The sequence below is a fragment of the Cheilinus undulatus genome, linkage group 22, assembly GCF_018320785.1.
Source record: "Cheilinus undulatus linkage group 22, ASM1832078v1, whole genome shotgun sequence".
In the NCBI taxonomy this organism is placed as follows: Eukaryota; Metazoa; Chordata; class Actinopteri; order Labriformes; family Labridae; genus Cheilinus; species Cheilinus undulatus.
The window spans coordinates 22,666,159-22,694,157 of NC_054886.1; the positions used below are offsets into that span (position 1 = coordinate 22,666,159).

The window sequence follows — 27,999 nt, forward strand, 5'->3', positions numbered from 1 at the left end:
TGGGTATTGTTTTTCACACAGCTTACATGCACATTCATGATGACTGATTTTTGGACTAAATTTAAGACTGGTCACAAGCACACGCACAGAGACAGTCACTGTAGTTAACCATCAACAGGACAGTACTCAGCACACAAAACCAAGACAGCTGTAGGTGAGGAGTTGGTCTACAAAGGTCAATATTAGCCCATTATGCTGTCACATCAAAACCCTCCAACAAACTGCTTCTGAGGAAATAGTATGCGTGTGTTTTTGTCTGTCAATTCTTTAGAACCACTTTTATTTCAGAACACATTTTGTCCTATTCTGACCCATATGAGATAATGAAAATCACTATTCTGTCCATCTTTTGAATATGTAGCTAAAGCTGGGAACCAACAGAAGGCAGCATTCTGTTTCAATACCCTATGTATCATAATAATCCCTATAATAAGCCTTTTAAATAATAATATTATTAAATTCCTGTTTAAAACATTTTTAGTTTTAGTATCACACAGTGCCTATAAAAAGTATTCACCGCATGGATATCCTTTCACTGATTTTTAAAATCAATCATGATCAATATAATTTGGTCTGTAATGTCAAAGTGAAAACAGATTTCTACAAAGTTATGTCAATTAAATTCAAATATGTAAAATAAGTGACTGCATAAATATTCACCCACTCAAGTCAGTATTTAGTAGATACATCTTCTGCAATCACAGCACAGTGTGGATAGGTCTCAATCAGGCTTGCACATCTGGAAACTGAAATTCAACTCATTTTTTCTTTGTATGCATCGGGGCATTGTCTTTCTGGAAAATAAGTCTTCTCCCAAGCTGTAGTTTTCATGCAGACAGATTAGGATTGTCCTCCAGGATTTTCCTGTATTTTGCTGCATTCATTTTACCCTCTACCTCTCCAGGGCCGGCTCCTGAGAAGTATCTCCACAGCATGATGCTGCCACTAGTGTGCTTCACAGTGGGGATGGTGTTTTTATGGTGATGTGTGCTACTTTTTTGGCGTCTTGTCTGATGGTCAAAAAGCGCATCAGCTATACTGTTTTGCTCTCTTCCAGTTGAGGTCACAAGGAGGTAGGGCAAATGTGGGTGAGAGGCAGGGTACACACTGGCTGTCACAGGGCTGACATGTAGAAACAGAGAAATATGCATGCTCACATTCGCACCAATGGACAGTCAAGAGTCACCAATCAGCCTGATGAGCAGGTTTTTGGACTGTGGGGGGAGGTGGAGAGAGCGTACAAGCTTCACATAAAACCCAGTCCGACTGGGAGTCAGGAGAACCAGGATTCTTCTTACACCAAGGTGCCAGCACTAAATTCTTGTTTTAACATTTTTAAAAGCTCTGTTTTTCTGTGTTTCTCCTCCTGTTGACGTGTTTTGATGTCTTGTGTGACACAACTAGCCTGGCTGTTACCTGCTTCGCTCCTCAAGCGTTCATGATACTGAAGCCAGGAACATGAAAAACAAGTTCTTTTATTTTAAAAGTCAAATGTATAAAAAAACAATTAAATATGCATTGGGGTACTGTTTGGCATTTACAACAAAATATACAGCATCAGAATTACAAAACGAAACATTCAAAAATAAGCTTGTAAAATGGACTTGAGTTTGAGCTGAAATTTAGTTTGAATTATAGCACAGAGTTCTGATAAGCCTTTGACTTCAGTGCTAGTAATGCTCATGGCAGACTTAAACACTACTGCCAGTTAATTGGCTCTTTTCCTTCCACTGTACTGGCTACCACATTGTCTTTTCCTTCTGCATTGTAGTAAAAAGTCGCAGGGTTAGAGCCAGGTCCGAACGAGGCCCATAATTGGTGGAAAGGTGAGACTGAGCTGGGCTCTCCTTGGTTGGATTCCCTGCCATGAGTATTAGTGATTACATGTGAGTTTGAAGCAGCAATGTTGCTATATGTCACTACAGTGCTGGGATCTAGGGCAACGGCAGTGCTGGGAGTGATGGCATTGCTATTGGTTACAGAGTTGAGGACACTGTCTGCATTGTTGTTGCTGTTTGAAGTTCCAGGAATGCTCTGGGAGGAAAATGTCAGACCTGGAGCCTGAGGGTGGAACAGATCACTCCCCTGGGTGGCAATGAGGTTGTTTGGGCGACCGAGAGACAGCCGCTGGGTAAGGATCTGTTGCTGCAGCCGCCTGTCGCTCCAATCCTCCTGAGGCTGGCGGTGGATCTTCATGTGAGCATTGCGGGACTTGATTTTATAGAACATTCTGGAGCAAGGAAACAGGAAGGAGAGAGGCTAGTGTGAGTAAAAAGGACTTGAAAATCTAAACCATCTGTTGGTTTGCCCTGAAGTCAAACACAATTTGTTTTGGAGCTTCCTCTTGTGTGACTGGTTGCACTCACTTTCCACACAGCTTACAGGGGAAGAAACTGGCCAATGAGGACAGAGGAACCGCCCCCTCCAGTCCAAACTGTCCATCCACTGGCTGACAGATGGGTGTTATCTATGAAAACAGGACCAATTGTAAGCTTCTTTGCTGTGACTGACTTGTTAAGCTGCATTCCACACCAGATAACCATTTAATACATTTAACTGATTACAGACACAAATACTACAAGTGCTCTGTTGTCCTCTAAGCAAAGCAAACTTTTCCATTATATTTTTATTTCTATTATCTAATGGAGCACACAGGGCATCATGAGAAAAGACAACTCTCTGCTGAAGCATGACAACAACAGGAAGAAAGAGAGCGATAAAGGGGGGGGTGAGCACTAAAAGAACAGTCTGATAGTAAAAAGCAAACTTAAATAAACATCATCAGGTTATCAGACTTCCAGCTTGGCCAGCTTTACAAGAGTGAAAAAGCTCCTTTTTCAGTTGTTTCTTACACTTTTCCGCTGCCCCATTTCTCCATCTCTGCTCTCCTCCTCCTCCTTCTGTTTCTTCTGCTTGTCCAAGAGCTTCTTGCTCAGGTAGTAAAATTCAACACACTGGGATGTGGTTTTAGTCCTCACCTGCACATGCACAAACACGCAAACACATGCTGTTGTAAATACCAAGTAATCAAAAGCAACTTTTGCCTGCTTCAGCTTGATTCCAAATACATCATCCAGTATTTTTCCAATATTTAGCTCTGTTCACCCTCAGTTAATTGATGTTTGAAATATTTATTTGGTCATAAACTCTGATTAAAGTGGCGATGGGATGTGGTAGAGTTTAGCAATTCAAATTAAAGTCTGTGTAAAGTCAAAACAAATCATTTTTTAAGATTTCCACAGAACAATCAATGGTGTTATTTACCACCAGGGAAAAGGGATGGTTTGGTATTTTTAACGTAGTATTTTTGTGGTGCTTATTCATAGTGAACACATTACCTAGATGCTGAATCAGTGAGAAAAGTTGGCAAAAATATGATGACATCAATTTTTTTCCAGTCAGATCTTTTCCTTTCACTTTAATACTTGGCTGTCTCCACTTTTTACTCATTAAAATAAACGTTTTCCTCTTTTTAATTACAGTAAAAGTCACTTTTAGGTGAGGCTCAGTAAGGACCAAATACATATCTCTATATCTGTTAGCAGAATGGTGATACACTACATTGGTATATATTTTCTGTAAAGCAATAAGAAATGGTTGTCCAAATACCAAAATGATAGGCTCTGGTATGTTCTAATGCAGTGGTTCATAACCTAGGGTCAGCCAAAAATCTCAGGGGGGTAGCTCAGACATTGTCAAGACTAGATGTATATATGTTTTTAAAAATCATACTTAGAAACAAAATGTATCACAACATAGGAAATTTACTATCACACCACCAAATCCAGTGCCAAGTGCTGAATGGTGGTGTAAAACCACATCCACACCGGACTGTGGCACAGTGGAAACATGTTCTGTGCAATGATGCTTCTCTATTTAGCCATCAGATGGGTGAGTCTGGGTTTGGCAAATGCAGAGAGAACGTTATCTTCCTGACTCTTGTGCCAACTGAGGAGTTTGGTACAAAAAGGAAAATGGTAAGGGGCTTTTTTAAGGCCTTGGGGTAGGCCCCTTATCTCCAGTGTAGGACAGTCTTAATTCTCCAGCATACCATGACCTGTTTTATAATACTATGCTTCCAACTGTGTGGCAACAGTTTAGAGAGGGCCCTTTCCTAGTCCACCATGACTGTGCCCCAGGGACTATAAAGACTTGGTTTGATGAGGAAGGACTTTTACTGGCCCTGATCTCAACCCCATCAAGTGCCTGAGTGGGTTGCTGACTAGAAAGTAAGGTGCTGAGAATTATCTCAATATAGCATGCACTTATTTAAACTTACAGTGTTTTAGGACCATTTTTTGTCTAACAAAGCTAAATTACCTGGAGCAAACATACTGCTCCAGTGCTGCGTAGTCGAAGAGCCTTGCTTTTCTGCTGGCACTCTGGTCAGTCTCTCCCTAAATGGGCTACTTAAGATTGAAATTAACCTCATACAAACCCACTTCAAAAATCTTGAACTATGCCTTTAAGTTTCAAAAACCACAACAAGTCAAGTAGCACTCTCTGCTGTGAGATGCTGAGGGCCTGTTGTCTAATGTACCAGAACCACGCCTTCTTGTGGAGAAAGACCAGCCTCTCTCAACTGTCAAAAACTGCTACAACCTGGCAGTGGAGGGTTTTTCTAGCCTTGATTGAACCTGTTCAGTGAAGTGCTAACATTCATGCAAGCTAAAGTGGTTGATAGCAGGTGGTAAACTGTAAATTTACAAGAGGAAATAGCACTTATTTCTGTGGTCAGATGTGTCATTGAGCTTTCACAGAATGATTTCTCAGCCAACAGAAAAATATCAATAAACTAGAATGGCCGTCTGAGGCAGCAGACCCACGCCTACGCAGCACCACCGAGGAACTTGCGCTCCCATTGATTACTATGGTGTTCAAAATTTGAAGTCCAAGAAAAACTGAACGGGTGTGCCGATTATCACATTCTTCCCTGTCACTATCCCAATATTCCCTGAAAGTTTGGTGCACATACAAACAAACAAAGATACGGAATCCTTTACATAACCCCCTGCCAATTTCATCTGGGTGGGTAATAAACCTGATCGTGAGGACTAGACAGACAACAATTAAGTGGTGTACTTGTGGACAAACTGAATGTGAGTGCTTGATTTTTATTTTCTAGTCAATGTGGCATCCAAATCAAACATACTTTTCTTTTTTTTTTTAACTAAGACATTTGGCACAGTTGTCAATGCTGTTCATATGGTGACTTGCTTTAATTCATGCATTTCCAGTACATAGATTTGATGAAACTAAATGGCTGGGAAAAAGACAACACAGAGAGGCTACTCACTAAAGAATGCAGCACAAATTGCAAACAATACATGCATAATTGTCATACCAGTTTCTGTATGAGTGCAAAGTCCTTGCCATAGGTTTCCAGAGCTGCAATGAAGTGATTCTTCTCACTGTCTGACCACAAATCACTACCTACAGAGACAAAGAAGAGGACAATGGGGGAAACAGTGAAAACCAACACCAGGAGTCCTGCACTGCATGACTTACTGCAATGCCAAGTCATGCAACACTTTCATGTAATGTGTAAAGTCATGCAGCAACTCAATGGCAGGTGGTATGAGGATCAGGACATGTTTCCAGTACATGCCAGGGACAAAGACTTAAGAACAGTATGACATTAGCCATAAATACATCCACTTTAGTGGAAACAATGTTGTCAGCTCTGTACTTTACACAGTCTTGTGTGGATTTAACTTTGCACAAAGCCAAACAGGAAGAAAAATTAGACTGGAGTTGTAAGAGCACGTGATGAAAGTGGCTGGAGGTTTATGTTTCAACAAAGGCTTCTATTGTGCATGCAGAGGGAATGCTTACTCCTCTGCTGACTCATATGCTGACACACATTCAGGCATAAAATAAAAGCTTACCAGAGTAGTGGTAGTCTCCTGTTGGTAATGGTTGAGAGAAGAGCATCATCTCAAGGGTGGCCTGCACAGAAGAGAGGGATGGTGGAGGCAGAAAACAGGCAGATGAGGCATGTAAAGGTACTGAAGACCATAAACTGGACAGGAATGATTGAGTGGGAAAGAAAGAAAGAACTGCTGAGTCATGGTGCATGGAAGTAAGTCCTGGTGGATGGATGAATGGTGAATGAAATGTGTGCATGAAAAAAAGACCTGATAACAAGTATACCTTTACATCCCCCTTGCAGAGGTGCAGACAGTGCAGAGCCAGCTCTGTATTACTGCCCCCTCCTGGTAAGCAGCTGGAACTGCACATGGATAACAGCTTCTCCACTGTGCATGCAAATACAGCACATACAAAGACACAAAACATGAGCAGTTTAGTCTCATGTACAAATATTTTATAAAGGCTATAGTATTTTATAAATGGCATTTCTGTGCAATTATTTTCACAAGCAGATCTCCAAAAAGCTGTTAAGTATAAAAGCAAAGACTAAAATGTACCTTGGTCTTGTGTGTGAGAACTCTGCTGCAGCTCACCCCATGGTTTCCAGAGCAGCTGTTCCCTCGATGATTCCTCCCCAGGTGAGCACACCTCTGACTTCTCACCACCCCCAAAGCATGGGGGAAGTTTTGCCTGGAAATCATGACCCACGTTGACAAACCTGCAAATAAGAGGGAAAGTGAAACCTCCAAACTCTTAAAGCTCCTGTGAGCAGTTTGTAAATGTCTAAAACTAATGTTGATGCCTCTTTATGACCTATAAAGCCAAATAGGACAATCAGCAACAATTAGACTGCTCCACAACAGTCATTGTTAATGCATTAAAAGGCTGCCATGGGGTACAGTGCCTGCTGCCTTTTTTACTGCACATGGTTTTACAATTAACCATGTTGGGTCCTTTTAAAATGAGACCTAAGCTGTTGTTTTCTTCAGTGTTGTACTCACGGTAACACATTACTTTCATTCCCCTCTTCCGCTGCTGCTTCCTCCTCTCTGTGATGGAAAGATGTGATACAAGAGTACAGACCCTTCCCCCTGCGAACAGGATTTAGTAGGGGTTGAGGAGTGTAGCAGCTCTTCTTCTGACCCCTTGCGGACTGAAGGATACTGGGAAATGGAGTTCCAGTGTAGGTCTGGGAGGCTTGGTGCTGTAAGAACACAAGAAAGCCTCTTAAGTCTTGTGTTATTAATTAAGGATTAACAGAAGTAAAAACCAAGCCAGAAAACACAATATGAAGCTATCTTTTTTTTGATAGTTTGCAAGCATATACAAAGGAATATAAATAGTTCATTTGCTTTTTTCGGTACTTCTTAACATAAATACAGATATAGTTCAGTGACATATTGGCCTAGGCCTATTGAGGGGGAAAAACACGTTTCAATATCTCCACTGTTCACATCGTCTAAAAATAAAAACCCAAACATAGACTGTGGTTTCAGAAGGAATGTAGTCAGAGCCAACATCATTTCATGACAAACAACCATGTAAGTGTCCGCCCACTGCCTCTGCACATCTCCTGCTGTGACAAGTGTTGCCTCCTTACTCTCAAGTCTCCTGGGTTTTGTTGATGGAAAAGTGACGCCAACGTCCAAACACTGTAACGCCTCTGTAGAAGTGTGCCTTGCTCTCAAAGTTATTACATTTTTTATTTTGCTAACATCATTTAGCCTCGACTTGGATTGGATAATTTTCACTTAAATGTTTCAACTATGAATAGTATGGACCCCAGTATTCCTCGCTGTCACACCATAAAGAGAAAAGAACACTACAAGTATCTCAGAGAAAATGTTATTGAAAAGTATCAGTCAGGGGATGGATAGAAAAAAAAGTCCTAGGTACTGAACATCCCCTGGAGCTCAGTTATACCCATCACCAAGAAATGGAAGGAATATGGCCATCCTGACCGTGTAAGAAGGAGACCAATAAGAGAGGCCAAGACAAGACACCTATGACTACTCTGAAGGAGTTACAAGCTTCAACACCCGGGGTCAGAGAGACTGCATACAACAACTGTTGCCCAGGTTCTTCACCGGTCAAAGCTTTGTGGGAGAGTAGCAAAGAGAAAGCCACTACTAAACAAAACTCATATTAAATATCATCAAGAGTTTGCCAAAAGGCATGTGGGAAACTCCACGGTCAAGTGGAAGAAATCACCACAAACATCACCGTCACCACTGTGAAACACAGTGGTTGCAGCATCATGCTGTGGGGATGCTTCTCGGCAGGCAGCCCTGGAAGGCTTGTAAAGGTAGAGGGTAAAATGAATGCGTCAAAATTTAGGAATATGCTAGAGGACAATCTTATTCAGTCAGAAAAAGAACTACGACATGGGAGAAGATTTATCTTCCAGCAAGGCAATGACCTGTAGCATACAGCGAAAGCTACACAGAAAGGGTTTAAAGACAACAGAATGAATGTTGAAGCTGAAGTAAGAGGGCAACAACCACAAGCTGAGACTGACTGACACACAATTGAACTTTCACTCACATTAGCAAATTAGGGTTTGACTTTTTTTCCGAATTGAAACAGCCTTGGTAATGGCATTAACTGATATACAGAAAAATGTTTCAGGCATCCATGGTGCATTGTTTTGGAGCTCCAATTGGTTAACACCAGGACAGGGGCTGTTAAAAACTGGTACATCTTGGTGTTTTATAGAAATCTGTTGGTACACAGGACAGGGAGTTTTAAAACAGGACAGTCCAGGCCAAATTGGCATGTATGGTCACGCTAACCTAAAAGCTTTTTGGAAAAGGCTCCAATTATTTATGGGAAAATGTGCTATCAGTTCTGTAAGGCTGCACTTGAAGCATAATTATGCTTATATGTTAATGTTCATATGCTTGGATTGATAATGCTAACTGTGGCTTTAAAGGCCGACCTATTATGTCAACTACCTTTGACCCATTATTTGTATGTTAACTTTAAAACTACAACTACTTCATGCATTTAGGTTTACAACCTGGCAACTAAATGTTAATTATTTAAGCTATAAAAGCAGGAAAAGGAAAAATGGCAGCTCCAATTGTTCCCAAGAGTGTACCTGTGATTGGCTCAGACTGGCTGGTCCATTTTTTATTTTCTGCGTCACCACGTGGAGGGTTCTCTTTTCTTTGGCCTCGGTATGTTGATTGGAAAGTTGAGACGTATGAGAGGCAAGATGTAAGGAAGTAGGTAGAGATGCAGTATTCACGGGACAGAGGGCTCCGATAGAGTGAAAAGATGACTTCTCAGCAGACGCAGTGTGAAATGATGATTCCAGAGACTGAACAATGTTGTGCGACGCTGGTAGAACTACAAAAAAAGTGCAAAACAGAGGAGGGTCATGGAAGTCATTGTCAGGAAGTCAGTTATGCCATGTCATCAATGAAAAACTGCCGTCTAATCTTTAAAGTGTGGTAGATAATCAGACAAAACACAGAAAAATAAACTTGAAACATAGCTTATCTTTGCAAACAGGAAAGTGTTGCACCACACATTGCAGATATAAGATCAGTTCTTGTGAAAACCTTGATGCACAGCCTATGCCATGAGTACTGGCTGTTCTCATGTGCGTAACTAAGTTTTCCATGAGGTAAAATTGTGAAAAATTGTGAAAAAAGAAACTAAAGTGAAAATGTCATTTGCATGTGGTAAATGCAAATTTCAAAAGCTCGCCTACAAAAACCCACATGTCCCATAAGTTTACCTGTGGTAATTGAACAACGGGTTCTGCACAGGAAGGAGTAAAGTTCATTTAAGTGTTCAAGAGAAAGTCTTTCATTGTCTTTCGCCAAATTTATTATATTCTCTCCATGATTCTATCATAAATGAAGACATGATAGCTCACCTGTGATGTGGCTGATGTCTCTGCCATGAGATCTCAGGGTACCCTCCATGTTGCTGGGGTTTCCTGGTGACTTTGAAAAGCAGTTTGAAAGAAGTGGAAGCTTCCACATCTTCCCTGACGTATGGACAGCTGGGAGACACTGAAGACGAGGGGTAAAGAACTGAAGCGCACTGACCGGTTCTCCCCCTTGTGACCCTGAATGTCCATAGCCCCCGAATGCAATGGGAGAGTCAATTTTTGATGGGGAATGGGAAGGAGGAGGTAGAGGTGTTGGAGGTGGGCTAAGAACAGAAGACATGAGGTGAGAAGATGTAGGAGGAGAGGGGAAAGATGGAAGAGACGGGCAAGTGGGTGACGAAGAAGAGGAGGGAGGAAGGCAGGGGTCTGAGTCAAAAGCACAGCTGTGTCTTTCGCCTCTTCTTTCTCCAAAATCCCAGGTCTGTTGAGTGGATTCCCCGCTGGGAATCATGGGAAACCTTATCTTTCGTTGAGAGAGAAAAGCTTCAGAGAAAGAGTCCAGCTTCTGAGTGTGCACCCCACTGCTGATGCCAATAGGTGACCTGTGGGATGGGCCCCTTGAAGAAGAGTCTACTGCTCCTCTCCATCGCTCCTCTTCACTTTGCCTCAAGGGGGAGACACTTGGCCAGGGTCCCTCAGACTCTGCAGGCTGTTGCTGATCCTCACCGGACCCATAATCCTCTTCTCTTTTCAAATATCCATCACTAACACTTGAATCAGTCCTACAATAATTTGCATGTCCATCACTAAAGCTCCCTGTTTCACTTTTAATGTAGGGAACTGTTTGTTTCATAAAGTGGCTATTACTAGCATCTCTACTTTGAAGTGGTTCATGTTTACTTTCATCAACATAACTATTATAGTTAACTTTTTCTTCACTGCCACAGTTCAAAGTGTAGAAGCTATCACTGGTGTGGCTTCCTTTCCCATAAAAATAGTTTGAAGCAGTCTCACAACTTTCCCCATCCTCCCAAACCTCCTCTTTCTTGCTAATGCCAAACAAAGTGTCACCAAAATGGCCACCTCGCACACTTTCTCCATCAAAGTGGCCTCCCAAGTCAGCATGTCCATCCAAGCTGCCACTGCTTGCATTTAATAAACTCCTGTCATGCTCCAGATGATCCAGGACATGTTGAGAGGAAGAATATCCTACTTCAGGACTCTGGATATTTGGCAAGGCCAAGTGGAAGGATGGTAACTGGTGGTGGTGATGGTTGTGGAAGGACTGGGTGGAGGAGTGGTTGTCCATGATGGCTGGCTAGGTGAAGCTAGAATGCCTACAGGGGATAGAGAAAAACATTCTGAGTATGACTATACAAAATTTATCATTAGCAGTAAGTTACTCCATATTTTTTGAACAAACATAAGTTTTTTTTGGTTGAGTTGTCAATATACCTCTCAGTATTAATGATGCCAACACAGAAGTGCAAGTAGCCCATGTCATGAGCACTAATACACCCCATATCATCACACTGTGGCTTTTGAACTTCTGCTGATAACAATCTGGATGGTCCTTTTCCTCTTTAGCCCAGAGGACTCAATGGCCATTAATTACAAAACAATTTTAGTTACGGATATATACAGTGCTTAACAACTTAGCTTAACAAAGCTTAACAAATTGTCTCTAAGACCATCCAGCATCATGAAGTGCTTTAATGCGGGCTCTGTCATTTTCAGTGAGCTCCCCACATTTTACCATTTTGTACGGGAATGGGGGATTTCAAACTGAATTCACCCAAATTTAAGCCAGCTCACTGTGCTTCTCTGAGAAGTAAGAAATTAATAAAGCATAACATTCAACCACTAAAACTCTTTTTTTTTGTTCAGGAATGCAAGTAAATAACTATAATTTGCCATATTAATCAACAGATAATAATGCGCTTTACTATTTTTTCAGTTTTTTGGTAAATCAGTAAATTTGAAAATTCATGGATAACAATAATAATTATATTTTAGCATTAAAAATATTTGGGTTAAAGACCTTCTACCTACTGGTGTATTAACCATTGCAGAAACATAAAAAATGATTTTGGTAATTACCAATGCTGTTAATTTAGGGCAGCTGTGGCATAAACCTTACTTTGGTTAGGGTTAGGGTGTAAATAAATACATTTTAACAAATAAATTTGTTAAGTACTGTATATATTAAATTTTACGGAAATTTAGATTTTTTTAAAAATTTCATTATAAAGTGAAATAAACATTTCAGTTCCAAAAATTAGAATTTTCTGGCTATAATTTGTGTTTTCGGGCTTTAAAGGGTTAAGTAGGGATGCACATACGCGTCGGCTGATAATGGCCCATCACCAAATAACGTGGGCTTGTCAGTCGCATATTTCATCAGTTATGCCATGTTCATTTAATGTTGGCATTTAGCACACGTGACAGCTAATTTAGAAAAATCAACATAGATCTTGTCTTTTGCTGTATTCAATTAAATATTATCTGAAATAGATTTGAAAGTCGCTCTATTCTTTTACTCACATTTTACACCGTGTCCCACCCTTTTAAAAAATGCTGTTAATATTCTTTTTAAAAATCAAATGTTTCCAGTGGTAATATGGTTGAATTTCTTTATTCATATTTATGCTGCCATCTAAGCTAATGCGTGAGTCATTCACTCAAGCTATGTTTTATGGCGCCTTTTTAATTTGAAAATGTCCCAGGTAGTTTTAATATAAAGACTCCTGTGTAGCATTTATGCTAACACCACTTACATTGTAGTCGGGCAAGTCAAGTGCCCTTAAAACAAGTGAGAAATTTCAGCAGTAACGTTAAACCCAGTAATTAGGTTACAAGAAAACAAGTCCACATTTGTACCAGGCAGACACTACTGGGAAAAAAAGGTAACAAGAAGCTATTTCTTAATAGCATCTTTTTAAAATTTGGAATTATGATTCAGTTATGCTTTCTTTAATCCTCAACAATAGCGTTTAAAGAGAAATTAGCTCACACTTGTGACAAAGGGAAAAAGAAGGTTAATGCAAAGCTCATTTTGTGGCAACTTTTAAAAAAATATTTGAAAGCATGTTGCAGTTTTAACAATCAAACTCTGTGTAGCATTTATGCTAACGCCATTACATTGTAGTTTGGTCAATCATGTGGAATGCCTTTAAGAACAGGTAACAGAACATCAGCTGTAATTGTTGAAGTAAGCAATGACATAGGAAGAAAAAATAAGCTAACACTTGTGCCGAAGGGATACTACAAGTAAAACTAATGCAAAGCTAAGTTTTGTGACAACTTTCTGAAAAATTTTAACTTATCTTCCAGGTTGCAGTTTTAATATTAAGATTCTTTTGTAGCATTTATGCTAATGCCACTTTCATTTTAGTGGTGCTACTTATTTCAAATGCCCTTAGAAACAGGTGCCAGAATATCAGCTGTAATTTTTCGAACTTAACAGTGAGGTTAGAAGAAAAATAAGTTCACACTTGTGCTAAAGTAACACAACAGGAAAAATGAAGCTAATAAGAAGCCTATTTTTGACAAATTACAAAATATTTGAAATTATGTTCCAGGTTAAAGTTTTAGCAATCAAACTCCTGTCTAGCATTCATGCCAAGCCACTTTTTTGTGGTGCCATTTATTTCCAATCCTCTTAAAAACAGGTGCTAGAATAGCATCTGTAACTTCCAAGCTTAGCAAATAAGTAAGAAGAAAATTAAATTCCCGCTTGTGCTGAAGTGACAATGCAGGAAGGAAGGAAATGTGTTGTTAATTTTTATGGAGACTTTAAAATTTGAAATTACGTTCCAGGTTGCAGTTTTAACATTAAGACTCCTGTGTAGCATTTATGCTAACACCATTACCTGGTATTGGTGCCACTTGTGTTGAATGGCCGTAAAAACAGGTGGCTGAAAATCTGCTGTGATTGTTGCATTAAGGAATAAGGTAAGAAAAGAAAAAAGTCCACTCTAGTGCTAAAGAGATACTACAGAAGGAAAGAAATTATTGAGAAGCAAAATTTGATGGCAACTTTTTTTCGAATTAAAAATTCTTTTCAATGTTTCAGTTTAGACAAATTCCAGTGTAGCATTCATGCTAACACCGTTTACATTGTAGTGGTACAGTTTATTTCAAATTCCCTTATAAACAGGTGACAGAACATCAGCTGTAATTTCAGAAATTAGCAAATAAGTAAGAGGAAAAATAAGTTTGAACTTGTGCTTAAGGAACACTACAGGGAAAAATTGAGCTAAAAAAGCTATGTTTTCACTACACAATCTTCAAAATGTAAAAATATTTTCTAGGTTGGAGTTTGAATACTCAAACTCCTTTGTGCTAATGCCACTTACACTGTAGTGGTGCCATTTATTTCAAATACCCTTTAAAACAGGTGCCAGAATAACAGCTATTTTCAATTTAACAATTAGGTAAGAATAAAAATAAATCCCCACTTGTGCCAAAGAGATACTTAAGGGAAAAAAAGAAGCTAATGAGAAGGTTATTTTAAGGAAACATATTAAAATTTAAAATTACGTTCCAGGTTGCAGTTTCAACATTACGACTCCTGTGCAGCATTTTTGCTAACGCCATTACCTTGTAGTGGTGCCATTCATGTTCAATGCACATCCCAAGTTCACACTTGTGAAGAGACGCTACAAGAAAAAAGAAGCTAATGTGAAGCTCATTTTTGTGGCATCCTGTTGAGAATATGTTACCGGTTGCAGTTTTGATATTCAGACTTCTGCGTAGCATTTATGCTAACACCATCACATTCTAGTGGGACCAGTCATGTTGAATGCCTTTTAAAACAGGTTAAAGAATATCAGCTGTATTTGTTGAACTCAGCAATGACGTTTGAAGAAAAATACGTTTATACTAAACATTTGGAGTTATGTTCCAAACCCCTGCGTAGCATTTATGTTAACACCGTTACACAGTAGTGATGCCATTCATGTTCAGTGCCCTTAAGGGTTCGAAGAAAAGTAACTTGACACTTGTGCCAAAGTAACACTACAAGCAAAAAGGTGTTGACAAGAAGCTAATTTTGATGGCACGCATTACGGCTGCAATTACATGAGTCTGAGCCACAACTTTTTTCTACCACAAAGTTTCCAGGCATCTTTTTTGAAAAGTATTTTACATAGACATATTCATTGTGCTGCCTTGTCTTGGTTGGTTGTTCTTTCTTCTTCTTGAAACCACATGGTGCTCTACATAGGACAATGAGTGAGTCAGAAAGAGAAAGAAAGAACGGAGATGATATGAAGAGACAATTATGCTGTAGTTGTTTTGAGGGTTTTTTGTTACCAGTCTTTGGCGCTTAATTTCCTTTTCACATATGTTCGTCCTCCGTTCTTCATGTTTTCAAGTCCCGGTTGTTCTTCTTGTTTTCTTCATGATGATCTCTCTATTTTATTCTCTCTCACCCTTCACTGTCGTGCGTGTTCATCTGAAAATTTCCCTGTTAAGATTTTCAGCCTCTTTCTCACCCTCTCTCTCTCTCTCTCTCTCTCTCTCTCTCTCAGCAGCACACACACACACACTAACTCACACCGTCACACACTCTGGCTACTTAAAGCAAAGTGGACACACATATTACTATGATACAAACCACATAGGCCTACATAGTCTTTTACATGCACAGAGAGACCGATACTCAAAGTCCCAGACTCACTCAGTCACTAACTGAAACACATGTACACACTCCGACTTTCACACACTCAAACACACACTCGCAGGTGTCAGAAAGACCAGCGGGTTGTGATGTCGTCTCTGCCTTTTTGTCGTCGTGATAACCACATCCTGAGGAAACAAACGCTGACGGATCTCCCTCCTTTCAGCTATCTTTATCTCTCTGCCCCCCCCCCCCCATCTGTCTTTCCGTCTCTTTGCCCGTCCCTATCTCTCGCTCTCTCTGTCTCACCATGCACCCTACTTTGTTTTCTGTATTCTTTCTTTCTATTCTGCTTTGCCTTTCTTCTTTTTTTTTGCTTGCTTTTCATCAGTCTGTTGGGTACTGGTTACTGATGGTAAATGTTTTCTTCTGGCATCCCCCATCTCTTTTAAAAGCTCTTCTCTTTTTTTAGTCCAGAACATCCTTCAATCAGCCGCAAAGTATAATCCAAACTTTGACATAATGCTAAAATTGTTTCAAAATAACACCATGACGTTTTGAAGCAGGACTTCCACTCCTAACACCGTGTCACCTCATTGTGAAGGCTACTACTACTACTAAGTATAATTGCCAATGAGTCCTATCTTGCTTTATTAATCTCTTTTTTTTTACATTTATCAAAGAAGGGTAGGGATTTCATCTACATCCTGACTTGGAATATCATTAAGAATTTAGTTTGTGGGTGTGCAGATGGCCTAGCGGTCTAAGGCGAAGCCCATTTACACGGGCAGCCCAAGTTCGAATCAGGCCTGTGGCCCTTTGCCGCATGTCTCTCCCCACTCTTGTCCTATTTCCAACTCTATCCCCTGTCCTCCTCTGTCAAATACAGGCACTAAAAAGAACAAAAATTAATCTTAATTAAAAAAACGTCATGACCGAGGACCTGACGCAAAAATTTTTAATCTACCCAAATTTGACCTCAGACCTGTTGAAAAAATGGTGATCAATCTATCATTTTTGGAATTGCGTAAAATTTGAACAGAAAGTCATGAGTTGAACTGTTGCCAACTGTGAGTCAATTTTTAAACGACTCAAAATTTGACCAAAAAGTAATGACCTGCAGTCCTGTCGCCAAATTTAAGCCAAAAAATGTATCATTTTTGAAACCCTTCAAAGATGTGAACAAAATGGTATTTTTCTGGTGCTGACACCTACAAAAATAAGGAATGAAATTTATAGTTTTAGAAGCTCATTTAAAATCATGGTCGATTATAAACTTAAGCTGTGGTAACCACATTTTACATTTAACCAGAATAACTGACACACATTGACTGAACCATTTGTAAAGTAATGAAACTTTATAGCCAAACCATGATGAGCAAAATAAAGGCAAAAGTGGGTTAAAGTGGCAAAAAACTGGCAGAAATAAGTGATGAAAAGTGGTTAAAGAGTAGCAAAAATTAGCAAAAGTGGCAAAAAATGCAACCTAAAACTGCAGGAAATTGGCTGAAAGTGACAATAAAGGGTGGTAAAAATAGTGAAAAGCAGTTAAAAAGTGGCAAACGGGTTGTAAGTTGCAAATATTTGCAGAAAATGGTAGTCAAGGGAGGTGAGAGAGTGGGAAAAATTGGTTAAAAGTGGGAAAATTAGGTTAAAGAGGCATTAAAAAAGGGATAAAGCAGCAATGGGTGGTAAAAATGGTGAAAAGCAGTTAATGTTTTAAAATGTATATACTTGAAGCTCAAATATGGTTGTGTCACTCTTAAGTGCCATTAGTGAGAGAGAGAGAGAGAGAGAGAGAGAGAGAGAGTTTGTACGCAGATGGTGCACATGTTTACCAGATCAAGATTCTCTGGCTGAGTCAGCTGACAGGAAGTGAGAGAGAAAGAAACCAGAGGCAGGATGGTGACAAACGTTGAGGTTCAGGGAACCCTCCAAACACCCAGCCACCCCACCTACTCCCCCACCCACTCACCCATCATACATGCAACCCCCCAGTTCTGTAAAGTTTGAACCTAGTAGCTCATAACGGTCTGGTTTTTGCCTTTGTTATGCCACATAATAACCCTTAGAGTTACTCACACATTTTCATTCAACCACAAACGCGACCACTGGCAGGTCAACAAGCCTGTTAACCACTTATATAACCTGTGACACAAACATACACACCTGTACAGACAAGAGCAGAAAAGACAGAGAACACGCCGTCTGAAAAAATGCGCAGTGCTAAATAAAAGTTGTTAAAAAACACTATGTGGGTGAAGGGATTTATAAACTCTAATTGAAAACATCACTTGTAAAAAAAAACCTCCAGAATCTGCAGAATATGAACAAAGTGAGGAAATCGGACACTAATGAAAAGCTGAACTTTAGAATAAAAGACTCAACTGATATAAAGGGTAAGGACTACTTGATAAAAAAAGTTTACTGAAAATGTTTAAAGCCGACCTACAGAAATTCAACTACAACGTTTCAAAAGAAGGTCTTCCAATATATACTCATTGTATCAAAAACAGCATCCTGCACTCTGCAGAGGCCGTAGTCCTTGGTGGTCATGAGATTGAATGAATCAGCCTGTTGGGTGCATGTCTTCCCCCACTCTCGATCCCCATATTTCCTGTCACTCTTTAGCTTTCCAAATAAAGGCAATTAATGTGAGAGATATCTGGCTGCAGATCTCTATGGTGGGCGTTTTGGGCTCATCAGTTGCAGACCTGCACAATGGTGACCTTGATCGTGGGGCAGAAAGAGGCGTTCTAACCCTTGTTGGGTTTTTCCTTACTTTGTGGTATGGTATTTTTGATTCTGTCCCCTTTACTTAAGCCTAACCTTAAGGGTTCAGGTGCTTAACCCTGGCCCCACTTTGGGGTTTTCCTTAGTTTGTGGTGTGTTATTTTAAATTTAATCTCCCTTACCCTAAGTCTAACTTTAGAGTTCAGCTATGGGTTGCACCAGCTGTGCGTAAGTTCAAATGTAGCCTAGTTTGAACATAAGTTCTTACTAACAACAGAGTTTACAGTCTCCTAACATTTAAGGTGTTGCACCAGCTGAAATAGTTTCAACGTAGGCTTAAGTTTAACTTACATCTTACACCTAACCCCTACTAGGTGTAAAGTCTTCCGTAGAACACGGCTGTCATAGTGATAGTTTGAAAAGACATGATAACCTGGAGGGTGATGAGGAGTTGAGGATTTTACCGGAAATTTGGAGTCAGCACTGCATTCTCCATGATCAGTAACACTGTTGTTTTCCATGAGCAGAGATCATTTCCGCCATCCACTGTTAAATTTTCTCGTGTTATTAGGGATTTCACCACTCCATGTCAGTGTTATTATTTTATACAGGCTTCAGCTTTAGGCTGTAGGCTTCACAATACTCACATAAGCAAAATGCCTTAATATTTTTCATCCACGCTGGATGCTGTTGATGTTTGATTAACAGCAGTTAGCAAACATTATTTTTAGCCGTTAGCATCTGAAGCAAACAGGTTAAAAAAATGCTTTTCAGTGATCGGTTAAAGTAAGAGAATACGTCATATCTGCTGCAATATTTTGGTTAGTTTGGACGTAAACCTCTACTAGTTAAGATCAACCTTGCGTCTCTGTGACCATCTAACCTTAACCTGTAGTGTCTTAGTGCCTAACCCTAACCCTCTATGGTTTTTTTTTTTAGTTTGTGGTGTCATTTTTCTTCCATAAAATTCTGATGTTTTTAGCTACGCTAAATTTGCAAAGCATGTCCCTGTTTTTTAGGATTAAAACAACAACAATAACAACAACAAACAACCACTTGCAACACTTGCAATATGCAATGATCTATCCTGCAAATGTTCCCTTTTGAGTTGTTAAACTTTGTTGCGGTGTGCATTTCTTTTAATTTGCACACAGCGATTTGCAACATTTTCCTTTGGAAAAGTTCACACAGTACAAGCACACTTAAAACACAAATGCATTAGTGAGTTAGAGCCAGCTGGACTCACTAATGTCTGTGCAGTTTGTGATTGGTTGTGAAATCTAATGCATGCAAGCAGTGATCAAAGGTTACTTTCATAAAAAAACAGGTCTGTGTGCAACTGATCAACTTAGTACAGATCATCATCAAAACTCCTCCTGAAGTTGTTCCAAATGACTTCATCATGCTCTGAAGAGTGGGCATTGAGGAATAGAGCTAAAGTGTGCTGAAGCAAGTGTAGGTGATCATGTTAATGCTGAGGTCACCTATACAGTGACTATTTCTCAAAGCTGGAAACCTCAGCATTAACATGAACTATAAATATTAAAATGGTAACCACTCAACCTGTCAGACACATTAACCTCAATATTAGCATGTTTGATGACCTTGATAACATCATATCCGCAAATAATATTAGTTTGGGTCTATGAAAACGGCTTTGGCTCACTGGTTTTACTTCACATTTCATTCAAGAATGTGGATCTAAGGATTTACAGCCAACACAGGTTTTCAGCTCCCATAATCCATTTTTACCCACACAATTATAAATTGGTATTAGACAACATATTTCATATGAAGTATCTTTACATTTACCTTCGAACAACATGCCACATCAGCATTTTTCATTAGTATGACACTGGAGGGGAAATGAGGACAGCTTAAATTTGTGGCTCTTTTTTTTAATAGGCCATGGGGTTGTAGTTATGTGGTGTACGAAATCACCTTTGTAGTTCAAAATGGGAGCTACTTTTCCTCACAATTTCACCACAGAAGAACTGAAATATTTTAAGAGTTTTGGTGAGGATGAGAATTAGTTCACTGTCACTGCAGAGCTTGGATTTGTTTCTGACAAAGGCTTTCACTTTGGCTTTCAAAAGCAGATCTTAAGTTGCTTCTTCTTCACACCAGCAGTTCTGACAGGATTTTCCGGTTTGTGCCTCCAGTGTGTAAGCAGAAAACCGTAGAATAAAAAGAAAAAAAAAGTGTGAATGAAAGTTTGTGAGAGGATGGAAGTAGAGTACGGAGGAGTGCGTACGGGGGAGACGCTTCTCTAGTTTTCTCTCAAATTCACCTGAAAAAGGAGCGGGAGCAGAGGAGGGGGAACTAGAGATACGAGTCTGGACTTTTTCTCTCGACTTTTTCGACTCCGAGCCGCCTCTCCGTGAGTGGCGGGAACGGAGACGCTGATTGAGGGAGAGATTGAATGTGACCACCAAATTAACATGAATCATTGAAGTCGTCAAAGCAATATTTTCATGGTCACAAAGGGAAAAGCTTGTTTTTCACTGACGGCACTAGAGAACATAACATCACCTTAAATAGTAGGGAAGCGGGCCACAACCTAACACTTTTTTGGATTTGTCACAATAGTTAAAAGAATTTGAGTTACATTAGTCATATTGCTATAATGCGAACATACGCATTTCTGCCACAAATGAACTTGGGAATTTTGTTTTTATGTTAAACCACCTTTTTGGAAAATGGCGCTGAAAGTGAGTGAAGTGAAATATTAGAACTAACTCCTTAGACTGGGCTAACTGTAATGGGCTTGGTTGTAACATCTCATAGATGTAGTTTAAGTAGATAATGTTTGTGGATCTGTGATAGATGTATATTTACATATCATTCACCTAGCATGGAAAGATCAAAACAAACAGATATGACCTTTTAACTGATAAAATAAGTATGTGCATCTTCTTCTTCTTATTATTATTATTATCATCTTAATATGTGGTCTTTTGCATATTATGCATGATTAATATTCTATATATTATTTATAATAATCATTTTAGAACAATATTGTTTCATCAGTTTGTACGAAATAAGAGTAAGTTATAAAGATTTAATTTTAATGCTGTTAATTTTTTTTTAATTCACTTATTCCAACATCAATGAAGTTTTGACAGTATTACAAATAAGGCGTTTTTATTTAGCCTGTGTATCACTGGCTATGAAGCAGTTACATATTTCAGATCAGTGCTATATTTAAGCTCAGAGGTTCCCAAACTTTTCAGCCCGTGACCCCCAAAAAACTGCATCAGAGATCAGGGACCCCCATCTTCCCTAAAGAGGGATAAAGCGCACAATATCGCAAAAAGCATCATGTACAAAACTTTCATTTTATGTCATTTTTGTAACTTTTACTTGCATTTAAGCACAAATATTACTTTATAACTATGTTTTGTTTTGAATTTGAACTCTTTTTAACAACATTTTTAAAAAAATATATGCAATTTATGAATTTAAATTATATAAAATTTCTCTTTGTTTTATGGAAAGCATCCCGCGACCCCCTTTCACTGTCTCAAGACCCCCCTGGAGGTCCTGACCCCCACTTTGGGAACCACTGTTTTAGCTAACAGTATGGTTACTAAGGTGACATAAGGTTTGATTGGGTGACTACAACATACAACTCAGGGACTGAAAAACAAGTATGCAAAAGAAATTTCCCAGAAATCTCTGCCAAACACATGCAAACATGAAGTAAATTAGCGGGTGATACCCTGCTGGTGCTGTGGTCACATGACCAGAAATACAGTCCACTCAACAACACCCTAAGAGGTCCAGTTTACACTTCACCCAACAGTAGAAGCTCTGCATCACGTAAGAAGCAGTTTGAGTTTGAAAGGTTTCTCTTTAATCTTCGTTTAAATGGACATAGTGTTGCAGAAAAAGTGGTTGTTTAGATAGTCTATCAGCTGTGTTTTAAAGGTTGAAAAGGCATTTTTTAATTTAGATTTATTTTTATTCTTATTAGTGTTAATTTTGGTAGCTATTTTTAATGTTAGCCTTAGTCTTTAGATGAAATGCATTTTAATTTTAGTCCCATTTTAGCTCAAAAACTCAAAAATATTTTAGTCTAGTTTTAGTCCATAAAAAGTCCTCACAATTTAGTCTTTAGTTTTAGTCCAAGCTTTTATTTTCTGGCTTAAATCTGGTACCAAATCATTGTAGTGTGTTCTATGCACCCTGCCAAACCTGGGGTCCCTGCTTTCTACAGCTGAGAGGCAGAATAGATACAGATGCATTGTTTTCTGATAGATTCACCCACAGTGGAAAAATACCATGGATTTGAATATCCGATGAAAACTAAATTACATTTTAGTCTAGTTTCAGTCATCTTGATGAAAATTAAACTTACTTTTTCTATTAGATCTATTTTTGTTAGTTTTAGTCTAGTTTTTGTCATGGAAAATAAGGCTGTCGATGAACGTTTTTAGTCATAGTTTTAGTCAACGATATTAACACTGATTTTTACTCACGAAAGAAAAACAAGCTTGACCAGCGCTCTTGTTCCGAAACAAGAATGAAAATTTACAGACTCCTTTTTGCACACATGCTGGATGATTATTTTCTTTTTCAGTCTGCACCACAAAAAATCACATCAATAATGCTTGTGATGCTGCAACCCTTCACTTGGTGTTTCTTTAGATGTTTCGATTGTAGATCTCAAGGGACATTGTGATACCAGGTTAGTGTGAAAGTGAATGAACGACATACGATCATCAATATGAATAATACAAATATGCCAGATGTCTGGTGTGCATGTCTACGGATTTCAAAATAAAAGTGGCAGGTGTGTTAAATCACCTTTCAGTTAAATTTTGAAGCCTTCTACTATGTGTGGATTTCATAGAATTAATAGCAAGTGATTTACAATCACACACAAAGCCATGAAACATGACTCCAGTGATGAGTGTGATACTGCTGATACAATTTTTATTGTTGATTTTTATCAAATTGTTTGAAAGAGGCCAACAATTGATGTTGTATATGATTAAAAACTACCTAACTCTGTGGCATTTAAACTTTCAAAAAGAGGTCCCAGGGGTCAACATATGAGGGAAATTTAAGAAGTGAAGTGTCATGTTCTAATTTGGAGAATATTTAAATAATAATCAATTAATTCCTTTTTTTAATGGTAAATAATCAAGGCAATCAGTTTAATCAAAGATTTCATTGTGGTGTGATGCAAACTGATTTTTTCAAGACAATTTTAGGTAATTTTAGACATTTATTGTAGATTGGGCAGCAGACTAGAAACTGGAGATTGGAATGTCATAAAACGTCAAAAACCATCAACTAGAGGTCTGGGGGCCAGATCAGGCCCCTAAAGCTCCCCATCCGCCCACTGAGAGATGACTAAATTTAAAGAATATAAGGAAAAAATGTGTGTTTTTGGATATCTTTTGTCTTTAAATCCAAACAGCTATAAAATCAACCCCCAAAGCAATCAACACTGAAAAGGTTTTATCAGGAATTACTTCACATGTGAACTGGTACTTACAGAAATCCACCAGTCCACAATTATTACTAAATATGAGACATGATCAACAGATACGCATCAGTCCAGTCCTGATAAATCTGCACTTTTCAACTTTCCACATCAGGCCCTTGGAGAGTGAAGTTTTCCCTTTCTGAGAATCAAAACAAAAGACCTTCGTCCTGCGTGTGTTTTTCAACAGTCAGGATGCTGCAAATTATCCTAAAACCCAGCCATAAAGGAAAAGAGCCACAGGCCTGAACACAAGCCGCCTGCTTCGACGACTCAGAGTCTGCACTTGGAGCGACGGAACCACAAGGCTGCATAAAACAGTGGTTCTCAAGAGATGGGTTGGGACCCAAAAATGGATCACACTGAGCTGGTTTTGTTGGGTTGCAATTGCATGCCTGGAAAAAAAAAATGTGTCAGAGAGTCTAAGATGTATGGAGGCCCTCAGAGGACAAAAAACTGCTGAGAGCAGATATATATCTGATATTGACTCTCTTTGTTCAAAAATTTGTTGTTGTGTTTTTTCATCTAAAGTTAAATTGGAACATTTCATTAAATGAATTTGAGTGGTTCACATTTCCAGAAATGTTGGTCATAATTTCTCATAAAGGAGCCTAGACCAGTTGAGAACCACGGGCTAAAAGTACTGAAAATTTTGCGGTTCTAAAAAATCTTTTAAAACATTTTTAAATGAAGAGCCAACCACAGAAGTCCTGTGAGATAAATGATAAAAACTATCACTCTGGTGAGTGAAAGGGCAATAATTGCATTTTTACAAATATTAGTGACGATTAATTGTGCTGATGATAAAAACACTGTTGACAGTTTGGAGATGACAAAAATCATCACCCTTTTGTTGTCATTAACCTGTCATAGCTTATTGATCGTGGCCATGGAAACTTTACGGGTAGCAAAAACTGGAATTTGAGACCTGAAAATCTTCCACCAAAACCCGTATGCAACCATGAAATGACTCAAATATTTCCCTTTTATATATCAGATTATTATTTCAGTGTGAATTATTTGCTTGCAGATGCATTAACAATAATCGGAAAGTGTTTGTGAGGTCGCTAAGTACAATCAAGGAGCAACTATTAATTATGAACAATTATTTTGTTTCTTTGTTAATGGACTTTGAGTCTCAATGACTCCTTCCAAGTTTTAGTGAAATTGGCAAACTGCGGCATATTAGAATGTTTAACAGCGCGCCACTAGTTAATCCAACACCAGGTAAACCATGACACTGATGAAATACATCAGACAATTAAAACAATTACTTTTCAGACTTTAAAAACTAATTTAGTATTTCATGACCATTTTAGATTATTTCTTATTAGTTATTGAAAATGACCTCTGGCAGCCCACCTACAGAGACCCTGAGGCCCACCAGTGGGCCCTGGCCCACAAAGTGGGAAGCACTGATCTCTTTTTTTTTTTTTTTTGCATTTAAACCACTATTTTGATTATGTTTTGTGCTGAATGACATTTTCCAAGAATAACCTGCAGATTTAACTGAAAATTTTAACTGAAAATAGTACAAAAAAAACCCCTCCTTCATTCTACTTAAAGATAAATTAAATAAAAATGTGTTTAAGACACCACCTCATGGTTTATCCAGTGCTTTGGAAATTTGCACTGAAAAAGAAGCTTTTCAGGAGTAGAGTAATTAGGGTGTAGTATCAGTGAATTTACATTTCACTAAAGACTGCCAAGACTGCCATTAACACTGGAACTGCCAGGGAAAGCTACTTGCCTAAAACACCCAGCACCCATCATTATTAGAGTGCATTGATTGTCATTATTAGCACTGATCAAGAGCAATTAAGTTAACCACAGACATAAACAACTCATTAACCAGCGAAAGAGAACTAGATAACTGTCAAATGATGATCTGGCACATCCAAAATCCTTTAAGACTGATTGCTTGTTCCTGAAACTTCCCCAGTATCCGATTCTTCACTCCAAGCATTGAGAAAATTCACTAATGCCTCACAACAACAAATATTTTTTAGCTACAATTAAATTTTTTTATCAAAAAGGAATTACACACAGCTGAAGAACAGTCATGGGTAAATTTTAACTGATGGCAATTTTGGTGTTAAGATTTTTTTAGTTCTGATGGATGATGCTTCATCGATGGACCTCTGACCTCTCTCTGCATTGATGAAGAGTGAACTCTCATATTCCCTAATGTTGCTGTTAAAAAATTTACTATGACTTTAATGTCTGCAGGAACACAGAAAATTACAAATTGTGACAGTTTTTAACTTTTTATTTGGAATTGTGTTAATCATAATGTATCTAAGAATTTTCATACAGCTAAATAATACGTAAATGTCAAATTTAAAGAAATTAATATGATCAGGGTGAAGACAGCCTCGCCTTTAAGGCGCACCCCACGTAGGCAGGCGGCCTGGGTTCAAGTCATTCTGTCATCTCTGCTTCCAATTTTATCTGCTGTCCTCCTCTTTTAATAAAGACATAAAAAATATTTAAAAAGAAAACACATCATCAATACAAATGGATCAGATAAGTACAACCAAATGCAACAAAACTGTAGATTTTCACCCTCTGCTCTTTAATGAAATAATGCATAACCCATCCAGTGAAAGGCCATCATCAGCCAGGGACTGTCATGTGTGTTGGTTATATACACTGCCCTACTTTGCAGGAACTGCAGCATACTGATGAAAGCTCATTGCACACTAATCTACAGTCACTTTAACAACAGGGGGAGATTATTAAAACATGAGCACACCTTGAATAATCTGTCCACAGAAACTTAGCGCTGGCATGTAGGCACAACGAGGGCTGGATGGATGAGAAAAGAGACTCTGTGCATACAGCAGCTTTTTTCTGGATGTTTCATCAGTGGCAGAAAAGCACAATTGAAATCACATCATATGGCCTCTTACATGGAAGGTAAAAAGACTAGTTTGTTTTATCTGAGCGCTTTACCATCATGGTTTTTCAGACTGTTTCTTTGGCAGTTGTTGTGAAACTGCTTCAAGCTGCAATGCTGGTAAATCATGAAATAACCATGAGAGGAAAAATGACAAAAATTATGCATCTCTTAAATCAAAGTTAGGATTTCAGTATCCAGATTACATGGAATCACTCTAAACTGCTCGTCTTGCACAGGTGCAATAGTTCTCAGCCTGCACTTCCACAAAAAGAGAGCAGGGAGAGAGTGTGACATATAGGACAAAGCGTCAAACTGATACAACTTCAGCTTTTTAGCAAGGGGTGAATTCTTATGCACTCATTTAGTTTCAGTCAGCCAGGGCATAATGATTTCTATAAGGCCTCGCACAACAGCGGCCCAGTAACTGGAAATATTGTCCTCTTTAGATTTCCTAAAACCATCTTCTTCTGTTTCCTTATTTCATCCCTTCTTCCACACAGACTGTAGAAGCTTATGAATAACATTACTGTAATGCTGCTCTTCGCTCCTCAACCTCTTATGATCACACTTACCTGCCAAAATAATCTCGCTGTGAATGCCTTTAAACTCAGCCTTGGTGGTGCTGGCTGTAATTTTCCTTACAACATAAAAACAGTTGTTGCCCCCGTTCTGTCTCCAGATGTCAAAGGAGGTCACAAAACAAAAAAAAAGGGGTCAAAAGTAGCACCAAAAAACTAATCCTTCTTCTTCAAACTGAGCAGAGTAAACATCAACAATTGTACCAACAAGCAAATAAACGTCTTCCTTCTGTAACCGCTAATTATGTTGGCAAACATCTTGACAGATCTTTGCAAAAAAAACAACCTCCATATCTGTAGTTTCATCAGGGTCAGGGGAAATTCAGGTTTATGATGGTATCTCTATGATGCATGCACAGTTAAGCTTGCAGGTTTAGGCCTCTTCTCATACAGGTTGTAAACAGTGCCATATTGCTGATAACAACAATGAAATGCTACAAGTAAAGCTGATCCTCACGCTGTTGTGTTCTTGTCTTTCAGCTGAACTTCTTTTACACTTTCACTCCATTTTCCCAAGTGTCATAAATGCATCATTTACTATATCTTAGCACTTTAAAGCTCATATTTTTTGCACACCTTAAACTCACCACTAACCAAATGAATCTGCTCCTTTTTGACCTGAACAGAACAAATTCCTGATTTTACCGCCTCTTCTCTGCTTGCAAAAAAATCGTATTCGTAATAAGAATAATTGATTTTCAGCAAAAATGTGAACATTATAATCAAACATTTTACATGCTGAGAGTGGTTAGAAAAGGCTGTAATGAAAAAGAGAAAGTAGCTGCTCAATGATGCCATAGAAAGGTAACAAAATAGGGGAGGATTTCTGTCCTAATCTGAGTATGCCACTGATGCTTCTTAACCCCCACTGTGTGATAGAATGGAGAATAGAATAAAAATAAAATGTTCCTACCTGTTGAATTGTCATTACAGATGTACCAGTGTCAGTGAGAC

General features: G+C 38.8%; 1 protein-coding gene across 3 annotated transcripts; it reads right to left on the reverse strand.

The window, feature by feature from the left end:
- Nucleotides 1-1,295: 1,295 nt before the first annotated feature.
- On the reverse strand, nt 1,296-27,999 carry si:dkey-19b23.10. 3 transcript variants are annotated; one of them, XM_041779741.1, is made up of 11 exons: nt 27,959-27,999; nt 9,758-11,052; nt 8,972-9,222; nt 6,873-7,075; nt 6,429-6,589; nt 6,154-6,257; nt 5,889-5,949; nt 5,345-5,433; nt 2,853-2,978; nt 2,367-2,467; nt 1,296-2,230 (listed from the first exon to the last, which is right to left on the reverse strand). In XM_041779741.1, the coding sequence occupies exons 2-11, from the start codon at nt 11,022-11,024 to the stop codon at nt 1,699-1,701; spliced, it is 2,895 nt and encodes a 964-aa protein (XP_041635675.1). In that variant the 5' UTR covers nt 11,025-11,052; nt 27,959-27,999; the 3' UTR covers nt 1,296-1,698. The 3 variants fall into 3 exon arrangements, with proteins under 3 accessions (XP_041635675.1, XP_041635676.1, XP_041635674.1); XM_041779742.1 differs by lacking the exon at nt 27,959-27,999 and adding an exon at nt 15,032-15,407 and having other exon boundaries at nt 6,465-6,589; XM_041779740.1 differs by lacking the exon at nt 27,959-27,999 and adding an exon at nt 15,032-15,406.